This window comes from Trachemys scripta, chromosome 18, assembly GCF_013100865.1.
Source record: "Trachemys scripta elegans isolate TJP31775 chromosome 18, CAS_Tse_1.0, whole genome shotgun sequence".
In the NCBI taxonomy this organism is placed as follows: Eukaryota; Metazoa; Chordata; order Testudines; family Emydidae; genus Trachemys; species Trachemys scripta.
This window is the reverse complement of record NC_048315.1, coordinates 12,563,812-12,578,286: the sequence shown is the minus strand read 5'-3', so window position 1 is coordinate 12,578,286 and position 14,475 is coordinate 12,563,812. Positions and strand designations below refer to the sequence as shown.

At 43.1% G+C, this 14,475-nt stretch overlaps 1 protein-coding gene across 1 annotated transcript in view; it reads left to right on the top strand.

The window, feature by feature from the left end:
* RABGEF1 (RAB guanine nucleotide exchange factor 1) overlaps positions 1-14,475 on the top strand; it is a 72,946-nt gene that overhangs the window by 26,100 nt on the left and 32,371 nt on the right. Inside the window, exons 9-10 of the mRNA XM_034752881.1 lie at positions 6,022-6,206; positions 11,821-11,985. Of these exons, the coding sequence (XP_034608772.1) occupies positions 6,022-6,206; positions 11,821-11,985 (350 nt within the window). The remainder of the gene's footprint in view (positions 1-6,021; positions 6,207-11,820; positions 11,986-14,475) is intronic.

Genomic DNA, 14,475 nt, shown 5'->3' with positions numbered 1-14,475 from the left:
AATATTTTGTATAAAAATTCCAAATGTTTTAATTGTGCAAATTGCAAAACCTAGATTACAGTGAAATCTCTGTTAATTGTGATGATTTGGGGGAGAGAAATTGTTAAAAACCGAGTTCTGTTTAATTATTTTTTAGGTTGCTGCATGCCCAAATATTTGCATTAAAATTATTAGTCTCTTAAAAAACCTCTATATATGCATTGACCAATGGTTTGAACAGAGCAAAGAGACACCTATCCTATTATCGGTTTTCCAGCTAACTTCTTGTGTGGCCTTGGGCAAGTTGCTTAACCTCTTCGTGCTTCAGTTTCCCATCTGTAAAAAGGGAATAATGATACCTCCTCATCTTTGTGATGCACTTTGAGAGCTTAATATGAAAAACGCCAAGTGTTAAATTTTAAAATTGTATATCTATAAAAGGCACCCACCGGGAATGGGATGAGGTTTATTTTACTTTAAGAAAGGTATGTTTTAGTATCCCGACAAGTTGACAGTTGTTTCTTGAATGGTAACTAAAGATTTGTAGGACCAAAGAATGTAACAGAATGAGGCAGAGCCTTCCTTGTGCTGCGCATAATGGCCCTTTTTGCCTACATACCACAATACTACATGAGGGTTGCATGGCTGTGATACAGTGCAGAACACGTTACCTGTACAGACAGCTAAATAGTGGATTAAAATAGGTGGCAATTAATGGTTGGAATTTGTTGGGACAAAAATTATACACTTTATATCATGGGCGCAGAGATTTTGTTCCCCTGGGAAGGTGCTAGCATATTTGTTGACTGATGATGCAGACTGGCTAACAGCCACTGGCACAGTTTACTTCTTTCCCTCCGCCCTTCCCTGTTCCTGTTTTTCCATTGAGACCCTTGATTTGTTTTTGCAAACTGTTTTGAAACCTAACCCTTAATTCCTGATCTGTTCTTTACATTCAACATAGCATGTAACTTTTTTTTTAAAAGTATTGCCAACGGTAGAAGCAATAAGATTCACATTTGTACAGCAAAAATGTCCTGGAGTCCCCCGACAGACTGTGTAGAGATGTAGGGAGTCTATCAGAGAAATACTATACAATCTAGTAACAACAAAGAATTACTTCATTAACCTGAAAGCTGTAGGCATCTTTTCTTACTTTGGCTTTCCCAGCTTCAAGCACTCACTGAAGCAGAGACTAACGCAGGAGCTTCGGGATGCTCTTGCCAGAAACTCAGGGAGGAGGTTTATAATTATTTTTTTCCACACGGGACACCGATGAACCTTAAAGCCCTCCATGTAGCCAGCATCAGTGTTATGTGTGAAAGATATTTTAATGTATCTAAATTGAGCTGCACAAAAATCCACAGTAAATGGTGTGTGCATTTGTTTGAGGGCATAAATGAAGAATGGCACATTGACCGTAATTTTGTATTTCTAGATTTATTACCTTTCTGAAACATCTTTTATTTAACACAGTTATTATATACTAGGTCTTTTCTATAATTATTTAGATGAATCATTGAGAATGAGAAGAAGTATCAATTTACATTTGCAGTGTAATTCAAAAGGGGATAAATGTGTCTAAAATGTAATTCATGTAGGCCCCAAATGTAATTCATGTAGGCCCCAATCCAGCAAACAAGCCCATAGATTTTGATGGAATATGTTTGACATTAAGAATGTGTTTAAGTGCTTTCCTGGATCATAATCAAATGTGCCATGGTGACTTTTTAAATATGTAGTTCTTAGAGCCAGGTATGGACATTTCGAGGTCTCGTCTCTCTACACATGCAGTACTCCTGTTACTGTCAGTGGGAATTGTGCTTGTAAAATAATTAAAATACATAGCCCTGAGTGGTATGTTTAATCTTCAAAGCAGTTTACAAATATTGACAACTGAATTCTCACAATAGCCGTTTCAAGTCACTAGCTAGCCTTTCTATTTTACAGATAAGGCAACTGAGTCAGACAGATTAAATGACTTGTCCAAGTCCACAGATAGTGTTTGAGCTAGGGTGAGCATGCAGGAGATCCTGGTTCCCCATCTTTGTGCTCAAACCACTAGACTATCCCTAATGTATTTAAAAAGCTTGCGTATGTCAACATTATTTGAAATCTTGATCACTGACTTTTTTCAGTAATAATGTTCCTCTTGAACATAGTTAGCCAAGATGTGCTTCAGAAACCGAACATTCTGTATCCTAATGTATGTGTGTTTGGCTGGTACAGACACTTAAAATATTTCCTATCTGGTCAATTGTAAAATATAGTTCAACTAATCATCCATTCTGGAGTCTCGAAAGATTCAGATGAGTGGAACAGACGAGCTTGTGGATATTTGGAACTAATTGGATTAATGCTAACCCATGAAAATGATTGTGAACATTTGCCAGGGGAATGCTTTTTAGAGCATGTCTCTCCTGTGTTAGGGGAGAAACTTATGGGGGAGGGGATTTAATTTCTGGAACCTATCCAGAAAGAAGAGTTTCAGATTAAGGGGGTAAAACTTGGAGACACAAACACTCCTGTATAAAGTAACCATGTCTATTCAGTTGTTATAGTGCTCCCAAGTGCAGCAGTTGTTTAGGAATGTTATGTGTGGAAAACTTCCATTGAAGAACGTAACTCTTTCGTGATCATCAGCAATTGGTTTCTGGATTCTTGCAGGGAGGTTTGCTTTAGCTTGTATGATTTTTTTTTTTTCAGTTTAGACAAATAGGCATAACCTGAAAGCATTCCAACAAATACAAAGTTTAGTCTGTTATATTTACAGGAACTCTTCCTTGATTCCTTGATCCCTAAAGAGGATCTAACCATGTCCTGGGCAATCTAATTGAAATGTATTTCGACACACCTTTGCTTAGAATGACGATTGATTAAACCGCAAGACATAGCAGTCAGCATAGTGGAGCTGGGTAATACAAGTCCTTGAAAATAAGAGCCAAAGCCTCCTGTGTATCCAAGAATGCGTTAACTTGACCGAATACACAGCCTGGCTAGCTTTAGTGCCATTTTAACACAGACACTTCGCTAAACTCAAAAGGGTTAGTGGTACTTTAAATCTATTTTTTTAAACGGTTACTGTGTTTAAACAGTAATAAATCAAATTGTACTGAAACTTTTGGGGGCAAATTATCATGATTTATACCTTGTAAAAGTCATGGCAGTAATTGACCAGTTTTCTTGTTTACTGTTTCCAATATATTTTTATGCTTCATGACTGAATATCCATGTTCTGCTGTATTTTTCTATAATGCATCCTTCTCGGTGCTTTTAGCATGCACTTTTTATTACAAACCTGGAACTGGGAGGGGTTTTTGATTTCATAACTTATTTCCCCACTCTAGTTATGAATGACGATTTCAGTGAGCTCCTGCTCCCCTCCTCCCCCATTCCAGTTTTCCAGCTGTAAGAGGCATAAGGAGATCAAGTGACTAGCCTGAGGACACACATTGAGGTAATGACTGTGACTGGATTCTTCCTTGTTCCCTGCCCTTTGTTCTAACCTCTACATCATACATATATAGTCTACTTAAATGCTCTAGGTTTAGGAAGTTTATCTTGTATGCAGGAGATTCAACATCTATATTGAGAGCCAGAATACACTGCCTTCATTTAAAAAATCCCTGGAAGTTATCGGTTGGCAGCTGGCAGCTGCTATAGAGACACTGAAGAGGTGTCCTTGAGTCAAACAGAGTTGTCTTATTTCTATTGTTGCTCCCCTCCTCCTTTGCATCTCCCTTTGTTTCACCACTCTCCTTTTACTCCCTATAGAGCATTAGTCATTTTTTTTAAAGTAACATCAATTTACACAATCAGTTCATAGTTCTTGTAGGTTGTTTTTAGGAATGTAATGAATTTAGGCCAAGGATGTCCGTACTTTGGGATTCTGAGGGGCTTACTGGTGGACTTGCCAGATCCTGAGGGCTACATCATATCTGTGTCTCTTCCTGTTCTTCATCTTAAATTAGGACATGATTCTACAAACCTGGTGGAAGGCCGTGATCTTTTGGCCTCAGCCAGCAATAGTGGTCACGAGGCACACTCTTTCCCCCAGCTTTATCTTCACAGGTCACCCTGGCTTATGGATGACCTGGGGGAAATGACATGATAAGGAAGACAGATGCGCTGGTGGTGAAAGTCTCATGCCAAAGCTGATAGTTTGCATCACACAGATTTCTTGAATTCTCATGCTGTGGTAGTGCAGGAGGCAAAGAAATGTTTATCTCCATCGTAGCATCTGTAAGGTCTGTTGGTGGATCAGTTCCTGGTGGTGGATAGCTTGGCTAATCTGGGTTGTCTGTACCTGGTTGCCAATACGAGTCCCTTCTGTTGTAAGGTAATGCAGGTCATTTTGGGGGTAAAATGGATCAGATTGGGACTAAGTATGTCTATGGAGGCAGGGTTTCCCCTGCTTGAGTTTCAGCCAAGGTTGCTTAGAGTCTGTGGGTGTGTTGGAAGAACTTCATGCCATATCCTGTGCTTAGAATCCTTGTGCTTCCTGGGTGGGAAAGCTCAGTGCAGAAGTACTGGGTCATACAACTGCTCACCAGCCAGAAAGGGCAATGATACAAAGCACAGAATATAGCATGAAGTTCTCCCAACACATCCAGAGCCTCTGTGAGCTAGCGCCCGGGACACTTTGGACACAGCTGGCTTAAGTGATCACTGGCAGTACTGAACCTTATAGTTATGCTGATCTATATGGTTACTTACAGCTTCAAAAAAGAATAATTTTTTGTAATGCTTTTTGGATTGTCCCTTGCACTATAGAGGAGATCAAAGATGGTTTTTAAATTTTTAATTGTTTAAAATTTTTAAAAACAAACCCTCAAGGTTGTTTCATTTTTCTTTCTGTGGATAAGCTGAGTCTGATCTGGGAATTATATTTATTTATTTTATACAGATCTTCAGATGGATGTTACTTTCCAGGACAAGAATTTTTGGTCATTTTACTTTCACAGGTTTAGTATGAGTTTACAGATAGTGCTTCAGTGGGACTTTTATAAGAGGATTTTTATTTTGTCATGTTTTACATTTTGTCAGCAAGATGTTGTCTCTGTGCATTATAATCCTGACTGCCTTTGAAAAAACAATCCTAGATACTGATTGGAAGTTGGAGATATTCAGTGTCTGCAAATGTGTGGGGTTGTTTTTACATTTTAAATAAGTTTGTGAATAATGTTAATTTAATATTGTGGATACTGTATCACTTACTGTGTCGTACTATGTATTACTTTTCAATTCCATGTAAACTATATAATCTATGTATTTCATTTAATATGTGTAAAAGAAAAATTATGTATAGTCTGTGTTGTGAAATAAAATATATTAACTTGTTTTCTTATAATCTGAACAAATATAGATGAGCACAATAGCCTCTCAACCCAAATCTGATTTCAGAAAGTTTTGAAGAAGGAATTAATCTGTTGGGTTTTATCTACAGTAGAGACAGAAATGGCCTTGCCACACACTAACTAAAACATTAAAGGCATTAATAGGATAAGAAAGGTTTTATTTGACTTAATGGGTCCAATGCTGCTCCTGTTGTCTTCTTTCTGAGTACGTGTTTGGCTTGAGCTCTGGTACCTTTAAAAAAAAAAAAAAATCAGTGGCTGAAGTCATAGCCTGGGAACTCTGCCCCACTTCTCAGTACCTCCTGAAATATTGTTGAGCATGGTGACTCATTGACATCAATGGTCTGTCTTCCTCTCTTTGGTATGTCCATGTTGGGGCTGTTGTGCATGAGAGAGGCTTCCCTTGCTCTGTCATTGCAGTGCCTCCTTCCCCATCTTATCGAGTGGGAGTGGATGGACCCTAGGTCCTCTGTGTAACAGATAATTGATTGGGGTGAGAAGTAAGACACCATACTATCCATTCAAACTTACTTAGGTGGTGGAGATTCCCACTAGCAGGATGAATGCAGTGTTTACAGTCTCACTGTGTGGTGGAAAGATTTTGCCCTTGTTTCAATTAGACATTTACAAATCCCTCCCCCCACATCATTCAAATTGTCAGTTTGCTAGTTCCTTTCCTACCTAGCCTCTTGTTCAGGCAGCTCTTGCCACAAGCTAGACGATGCTGAAACTAGGAGCAAGAAGCTTAATGGCAGTGCTGAGCTGCATGTGCTCAATAATTCAAATGCAGCTCAATTCATTTCACCAGAATTTACCAAAAAACCCACACCCCAGGCACAACCAACCCAACAACCACTCCTCATGTCTGTGGTGAGAGCTGGAAAGTTTCAGACCCAAAGGTGAAAGTTAGAGCCTATGTCAATGGAAGGCAGTTGGGGAGGGAGGGAGTAAGCTGTGTTTTTGTTTGAATAGAAGTCATCTTAACTGTTTTTCTCCCTGAGGCAAGCACCATCAATAAAACATGCCTCCTAAGCATTCATCTGGCAGCCAGATCTGGAAAATGCCAATGTTCTGATTTAAAGGCTAAGCAGCTGTGGGAGTAAGGCCAGTTGTAGACTATAAGAGGAGCAGGGATGCCATTTCTGATGGTTTTGGAAAGAGAAAAATGAGAATTTGACCTCTCTGCAGGAGCGAAGCTCAGAGGAGTGTGGATCTCTTCCCTAGTTCATACCTAACACATGTAGAATAGTGAGAGGAAAGTCTCTTTGACATTACCACATTACAAGTCAGACACAAGCCTGGTGTCACCTCAGTGTTGTTATCCCAGCAACAGGCCATTTACCGTGCAGCTGCCAGGATCATCCTTTCCCACTTCCCTGACCATGTCTTTTCTTACTTGAATCTGCAGAGGCTTTTCTCTCTCCTCTGCATGAGTCAAGCGTCTCCTCATCTGCATTCATTTTCTCCATCTCCCCTCCCTTTGTCTGTGACACCCACTTCTGCTTTCTTTCATGTGACCCTTGGAGAAATTTCCCCTTAGTTCAGAAATCCTTTTTTAAAAACGAACAAACAAACAGATCTGTTCCCTGAAGCTTATAGATTCTAGGACTGGAAGGGACCTCGAGAGGTCACCGAGTCCAGTCCCCTGCCCACATGGCAGGACCAAATACTGTCTAGACCATACCTGATAGACATTTATCTAACCTACTCTTAAATATCTCCAGAGATGGAGATTCCACAACCTCCCTAGGCAATTTATTCCAGTGTTTAACCACCCTGACAGTTAGGAACTTTTTCCTAATATCCAACCTAAACCTCCCTTGCTGCAGTTTAAGCCCATTGCTTCTTGTTCTATCCTTAGAGGCTAAGGTGAACAAGTTTTCTCCCTCCTCCTTATGACACTCTTTTAGGTACTTGAAAACTATCATGTCCCCTCTCAGTCTTCTCTTTTCCAAACTAAACAAACCCAATTCTTTCAGCCTTCCTTCATAGGTTATGTTCTCAAGACCTTTAATCATTCTTGTTGCTCTTCTCTGGACCCTCTCCAATTTCTCCACATCTTTCTTGAAATGTGGCGCCCAGAACTGGACACAATACTCCAGTTGAGGCCTAACCAGAGCAGAGTAGAGCGGAAGAATGACTTCTCGTGTCTTGCTCACAACACACCTGTTAATACATCCCAGAATCACGTTTGCTTTTTTTTGCAACAGCATCACACTGTTGACTCATATTTAGCTTGTGGTCCACTATAACCCCTAGATCCCTTTCTGCTGTACTCCTTCCTAGACAGTCTTTTCCCATTCTGTATGTGTGAAACTGATTTTTCCTTCCTAAGTGGAGCACTTTGCATTTGGCTTTGTTAAACTTCATCCTGTTTACCTCAGACCATTTCTCCAATTTGTCCAGATCATTTTGAATTATGACCCTATCCTCCAAAGCAGTTGCAATTCCTCCCAGTTTGGTATCATCTGCAAACATAATAAGCATACTTTCTATGCCAATATCTAAGTCGTTAATGAAGATATTGAACAGAGCCGGTCCCAAAACAGACCTCTGCGGAACCCCACTTGTTATTCCTTTCCAGCAGGATTGGGAACCATTAATAACAACTCTCTGAGTACAGTTATCTAGCCAGTTATGCACCCACCTTATAGTAGCCCCATCTAAATTGTATTTGCCTAGTTTATCGATAAGAATATCATGCGAGACCGTCTCAAATGCCTTACTAAAGTCTAGGTATACTACATCCACAGCTTCTCCCTTATCCACAAGACTCGTTATCCTATCGAAGAAAGCTATCAGATTGATTTAACACGATTTGTTCTTTACAAATCCATGCTGGCTATTCCCTATCACCTTACCACCTTCCAAGTGTTTGCAGATGATTTCCTTAATTACTTGCTCCATTACCTTCCCTGGCACAGAAGTTAAACTAGCTGGTCTGTAGTTTCCTGGGTTGTTTTTATTTCCCTTTTTATAGATGGGCACTATACTTGCCCTTTTCCAGACTTCTGGAGTCTCTCCCGTCTCCCATGATTTTCCAAAGATAATAGCTAGAGGCTCAGATACCTCCTCTATTAGCTCCTTGAATATTCTAGGATGCATTTCATCAGGCCCTGGTGACTTGCAGACATCTAACTTTTCTAAGTGATTTTTAACTTGTTCTTTTTTTATTTTATCTGCTAAACCTACCCCCTTCCCATTAGCATTCACTATGTTAGGCATTCCTTCAGACTTCTCGTGAAGACCGAAACAAAGAAGTCATTAAGCATCTCTTCCATTTCCAAGTTTCCTGTTACTGTTTCTCCCTCTTCACTGAGCAGTGGGCCTACCCTGTCTTTGGTCTTTCTCTTGCTTCGAATGTATTGATAAAAAGTCTTCTTGTTTCCCTTTATTCCTGTAGCTAGTTTGAGCTCATTTTGTGCCTTTGCCTTTCTAATCTTGCCCCTGCATTCCTATGTTGTTTGCCTATATTCATCCTTTGTAATCCGTCCTAGTTTCCATTTTTTATATGACTCTTTTTTATTTCTTAGATCGTGCAAGATCTCGTGGTTAAGCCAAGGCGGTCTTTTGCCACATTTTCTATCTTTCCTAACCAGTGGAATAGCTTGCTTTTGGGCCCTTAATAGTGTCCCTTTGAAAAACTGCCAACTCTCCTCAGTTGTTTTTCCCCTCAGTCTTCATTCCCATGGGACCTTACCTGTCAGCTCTCTGAGCTTACCAAAATCTGCTTCCATGTGTAACAGCTGTTCTCAGAACATGGTCTTCAGGGGTCTTTCATGCTGGCCTGTAGAATGAAACATTTTGAGAATCATACATTGTGGTACTGGGTTGGTGGGAGAGGAAGGTGGCCCATGATGGGATCTTTCTCTTACAAAATGACCAGCAGTGTGAAAGATAGTAATACCCTTTCAATATCTGTGTGTTCATTCTGTACTGTATTTCATCCACTTGTGCCTTTAGACTGAAAGCTCTTGGGACAAAGACTGGTTATTTGCTTGGCACAGTCCACCCAAGCTGCAGTGCAGAATACCCTTCTGTAGCTGTTGGAGTAAGTTACTTCTGTCAAAAATGAATATTCTTTTAATTAAAGTAATAATTTGTGTGTGTGTGCGCATGTGTGTGTGCGTGCGTGTGTGTGAGAGAGAGAAAATTTGGTACTAGTGAAAAGTGTGACAGCTTTGGAGACTGAAGCACATTTATCCAAAGAACAGGCAGCCTTTACCTGGAGCAATCACTATTAAATGTTGGATGAGGGAAGTAATTCTGGCTCCAGGGTTCATTCATGTCTGTTGAGATGGTCAGCAAGGAGGTTGATTAGCCCCAGCTATGCACATGGCTTTCATAAGGGGGACACCTTGTCCAGTAGGAAAGAGAGAAAACTTAATACATGTTAAAGAAACAAATCTTGCATCAATTGACGCTACTACTTTCATGATTTTTTTTTCTCATCACTTACTTAGTTTTGCAGATAGTTGAAAAGTAGAGAGACCAGGAACTCAGCATTGTGGATTATATTGTCAAGATTCTGATATCAGAATTTTTTGGGTTTTTTGGGGTTTTAATTTTGGCTCCTTTGTGGAGCAACAGAACATATTGTACTTTTAGCATCCATTTCATTCACTTAATATTGTAAAATATTATTTGAGTATTTTTCTTTAATAAGCTCTGCAAGGCTTAAATCTATTAGCAATTGTCACATTTTATGTCCAGTTGTCTTGAACAATTTTATACAGTAGAACCTCTGAGTTATGAACACCAGAGTTATGAACTGACCAGTCAACCACACACACCATTTGGAACTGGAAATATGCAATCAGGCAGCAACAGAGCCCTCTCCCCCCGCCCCCAAAAAGCAAGTCAATACAGCCCTGTGTTAAACATAAACTACAAAAAAAAAAGAACGAGCAGCATTTTTCTTCTGCATAGCAAAGTTGCAAAGCTGTATTAAGTTAATGTTCAGTTGTGAACATTTGAAAGAACAGCCATAATGTTTTGTTCAGAGTTATGAACATTTCAGAGAGATGAACAACCTCCATTCCTGAGGTGTTCGTAACTCTGAGGTTCTACTATACCAGTGGTTCTCAAACTTTTTTACTGGTGACCCCTTTCACATAGCAAGCCTCTGAGTGAGACCCTCCGCCCCTTATAAATTAAAAACATGTTTTTATATATTTAACACTATTATAAATGCTGGAGGCAAAGTGGGGTTTGGGGTGGAGGCTATCAGCTTGCAACCCCCCATGTAATAGCCTTGTGACCCCGTGAGGGGTCCCAACACCCAGTTTGAGAACCCCTGTGCTATACACTCCTTAACTGGTGGGCTTGTGCTTTTAATACACCTCTACCTCAATATAACGCGACCCGGTATAGCACGAATTTGGATATAACGCGGTAAAGCAGTGCTCCGGGGGGTGGGGCTGCGCACTCCGTGGATCAAAGCAAGTTCAGTATAACGCGGTTTCATCTATAATGCGGTAAGATCTTTTGGCGCCTGAGGACAGCGTTGTATCGAGGTAGAGGTGTAGTTTAAATGACTGACTATACTATAGAAAATAATCCTAGGTTCAAATTGCATACGAACATTTTTTATAATTACAATAACAATCTTACAGACTGTTACAGCCCTTTATTTCTGTCCTGGTATAGCATGTGCAGCAAAAACAGTAATGACTGACCTCAGACTTTAAAACCGATGTAATAACGCTCTCACTCTGGTAAATCTGATATTTGTGACGTGAGCGTTTATGTCGGCACGTTGCAGCTCGGAAAGAAGCAGCAGCCAACATCTTCTTTTATAGCCTGGATGAGATATTGTGGCTGTCGTCTTCATTAGTGCATTTGCCACCGTTCCTTATTTTAAGGACTATTACAGATTTTAGTGAAACTGTCTCCATGTCTGGCATGTCAATGAGATGTCTCTGAGGATTGTTGGAGCTCTTAGGAGGGGACAGATGCATCACCTATGGTGACATTCAGTGTGATACAGCGACTCCTTGGGGCAGCTGTTGACCACCCTGTGCCCCCTGAAGCAGTAAGAACGGAGTAACAGCCTCAACCTTGACAACAACATGCTTATCACAATAGGACTCAAACTGTACTTCAGGACCCCAAAGTGGGTCGCAACCCCATTTTAATGGGGTCACCAGGGTCAGTATTGAATGGCTGGGACCTGGGGCTGAAACCTGAGCTCCACCCCCACCTGGGGCAGCGGGTCTCAGGCTCTAGTCCCCTCTGCCCCCACCCGGGGTCATGTTGTCATTGTGTTGTCAGAAGGGGGGTTGTGGTGCCATGACGGGCGAGAACCGCTGATCTAGGCAGCCCCAGGCCCTGCTGGCTGCAGCAGCCCCTTGCCAATGCCACAGCTCTGCCAGCAGGGCCAGTCCCGCAGCTCCAGCATGGGGACAGGGCCTGCTCCCCCATTGCCCCCACTCCCTCTCCCTCGGCCCCGCCCACTCGCCTTAGCCCTGCCCCTCTCGCTCAGGCCCCGCCCTGCCGGAGCTACCCGGAAGTGACGCCGCTGCACGCACGCACGCGCGCTGACGCCGGGGCCGGGGCCCTGCCGAACCGGTCTGAGGGGAGGAGCGTCGCGTTCGCAGGCGGCGCAGCTGGAGCGGGGCTGAGACGCCGCCGCCGCCCGGGAGAGCCGGTGAGCGGGGGGGAGGGGGACTGCGTCCCGGAGGGTCCCCAGCTCCTGCCCCCTGCGAGAGGGAGCGGCGGCCCCTGCCCGGCGGGGCGCGGGGCAGGTGGGGCGGCCCCGGCTCGGGCTCGGGCTCGGGCTCCCGGCCAGGGCGAGCGTGGCGGCGCGGGGCCTTCCCAGCCCCTGGGGTGGGGGAGAGCGGGGCCGCCCCTTGCCAGGGGAAGCCTGTCCTGACCCAGTTACAGAGCGGGGGGGCGCCCCCCCCGGCCCCGTAGGGCGGCCCCCTGCCCCTCCCCATCGCCCCTCATCCGCCACGAACACGGGTTTTTCCCCCGGCGCCGTGTCACGAGCTCGCCCTGATCCACCCTGGCGAGCCCCTCCTAGCCCGGCCCGAAGCGCGGGGGGTGGAGAGGGAACGACCGTAGACCTAGGTCCGGGGTGTGCGGCTGTCTGTGTGGGAGTGCCCGGGGTAAAGGGCCCCCGGGGGCTGCACACTCCGGCCCCAGCCCACGTACAGAGAGGCTGAGCCTGGTGGGGCGAGTTGGTGTAAGACAGGGGCTCTCAAACTTTTGTACTGGTGACCGCTTTCACATACCAAGCCTCTGAGTGTGACTCTCCTCCCCCCCCCCTTATAAATGAATAATGCTTTTTAATATATTTAACACCATTATAAATGCTGGAGGCACAGCGGGGTTTGGGGTGAAGGCTGACAGCTCACGACCCCCCCCCATAATAATCTCATGACCCCCTGAGAGGTCCTGACCCCCAGTTTGAGAACCCCTGTGTAAGAGGAGGGGTGGGGTTGTGGTTAAGGCACGGGACTGGGTATCAATTCCCAGCTCTGCTGCAGACTTCCTGTGTGTGACCTTTGGCAGATCTCTGCCCAAATCTTGAGTCTCTGTGCCTTAGTTCCCCATCTGTGAAATGGAAAAACTTCCTTTTTTTCCTATGCTTTATCCATCTTGTCCATTTAGACTGTAATGTCTCTGGGATAGGAACTGTCTCTGACTTTGTATGGTGCCTACCCTGTTTCCCCGAAAATAAGACATCCTCCGAAAATAAGGCCTACTTACAGTTTTGCCTCTCGTTGTAATATAAGGCATCCCCCCGATAATAAGACCTCCCCGATAATAAGGCATCCACCGATAATAAGGCATTTTTCATTTCTGAAAAATAAGACATCCCCTGAAAATAAGACCTAGCGCATCTTTGGGAGCAAAAATTAATATAAGACACTGTCTTATTTTCGGGGAAACAGGGTAGCACATTGGGGCCTCTATCTTAGTTGGGACCTCTAGGTTGTATGATAATATAAATAACAATTTGTGAGAATACTGGTGAAACATTGTTTGATCTTTCTGGTTGACTGCTGTTCCGTTCAAAAATATTTTATTGGTGCAGCAGGCTATACAAATGCTGTCAAAACATCAATGAAACCAAGGTTTGTGAGTCATAGGTGTATATCAAGCTTCTGCCTAGAGCAGACTTCACAGCCATTTGGAGACATTGTGGCAGTGGGGAAAGGCTCCTGCAGCTGCTCCCTGTTGTGGGGAAAGGCTCTGGCAGAGAAGCAGCAGTGGGGAAAAAGCTCCAGCGTTCCTCTGCTGCTGAGTGTTTCCCCATTGCCTCCCCCCTTGCCAGAGCTTTTCACCGACACTTGTAGCGCCACACCACAGCGTGGACGCAACTTCGCACTGCTGCATGTAGCTACGCATACCCTGCATGTTGCTACAAGTGGCATACAATGTAGCCATAGCCTTTGTCATTGCTGTCCATTTCTGGGTTTTTGACTGGCTACTCTATAATGAGGTGCTGTGCCTTTTCTTTTGTAGAGTATCTTGAACTTATGAACAGGCTGGTTTATAGGGAAACCTAGAAACTGCATGGAATAAACATCTGGTGATTTTTTTTGTCTCTTGCGTTAACTCTGGGGAGGGGGGAGTAAATTTGTTTCACATATTGCACACACCAAGCTATTTCTTCATCCTGACTTCCCAAGAGCATCCTAAATTACTTTTGGTTAACAAATAATGCAACTTAATCATTCAAATAACAGTTGGTCCAGCCTTGAAAATTTATTATGAACACTTACTAGCCCAAACAATCTACTCACCTGTCCATTTCTATTATTGCCATTTTAATACAGTTCCCTGTATATCAAAGGTTCATTCTTTTTTTGTAACTTACACATGCTTTTAGTGTTCATGGAAACTATAGAATGACAGCTCTGGAAACTGAAGTTATCTGTTTAAACACAGGACAAGTACAATCTGGGGCAGCTCCAGTACAAGTTTCTACAAACAGCACTGCAAGTACTTCAATCCTGACCTTCAGGGGAGCACTTCTAGGGTTGAAAGAGTAGGGCAGTCTTAATGGCTAGTTCACTCTATTGCCAAATACTTAGTGCTTCTACTGATTCTTCCAGTCAAGTTGCTAATAGTTGTTGTGGCTTTTACAATGTAAACATGTGTGACCATTGGAAGCAAGACTGGAACCATT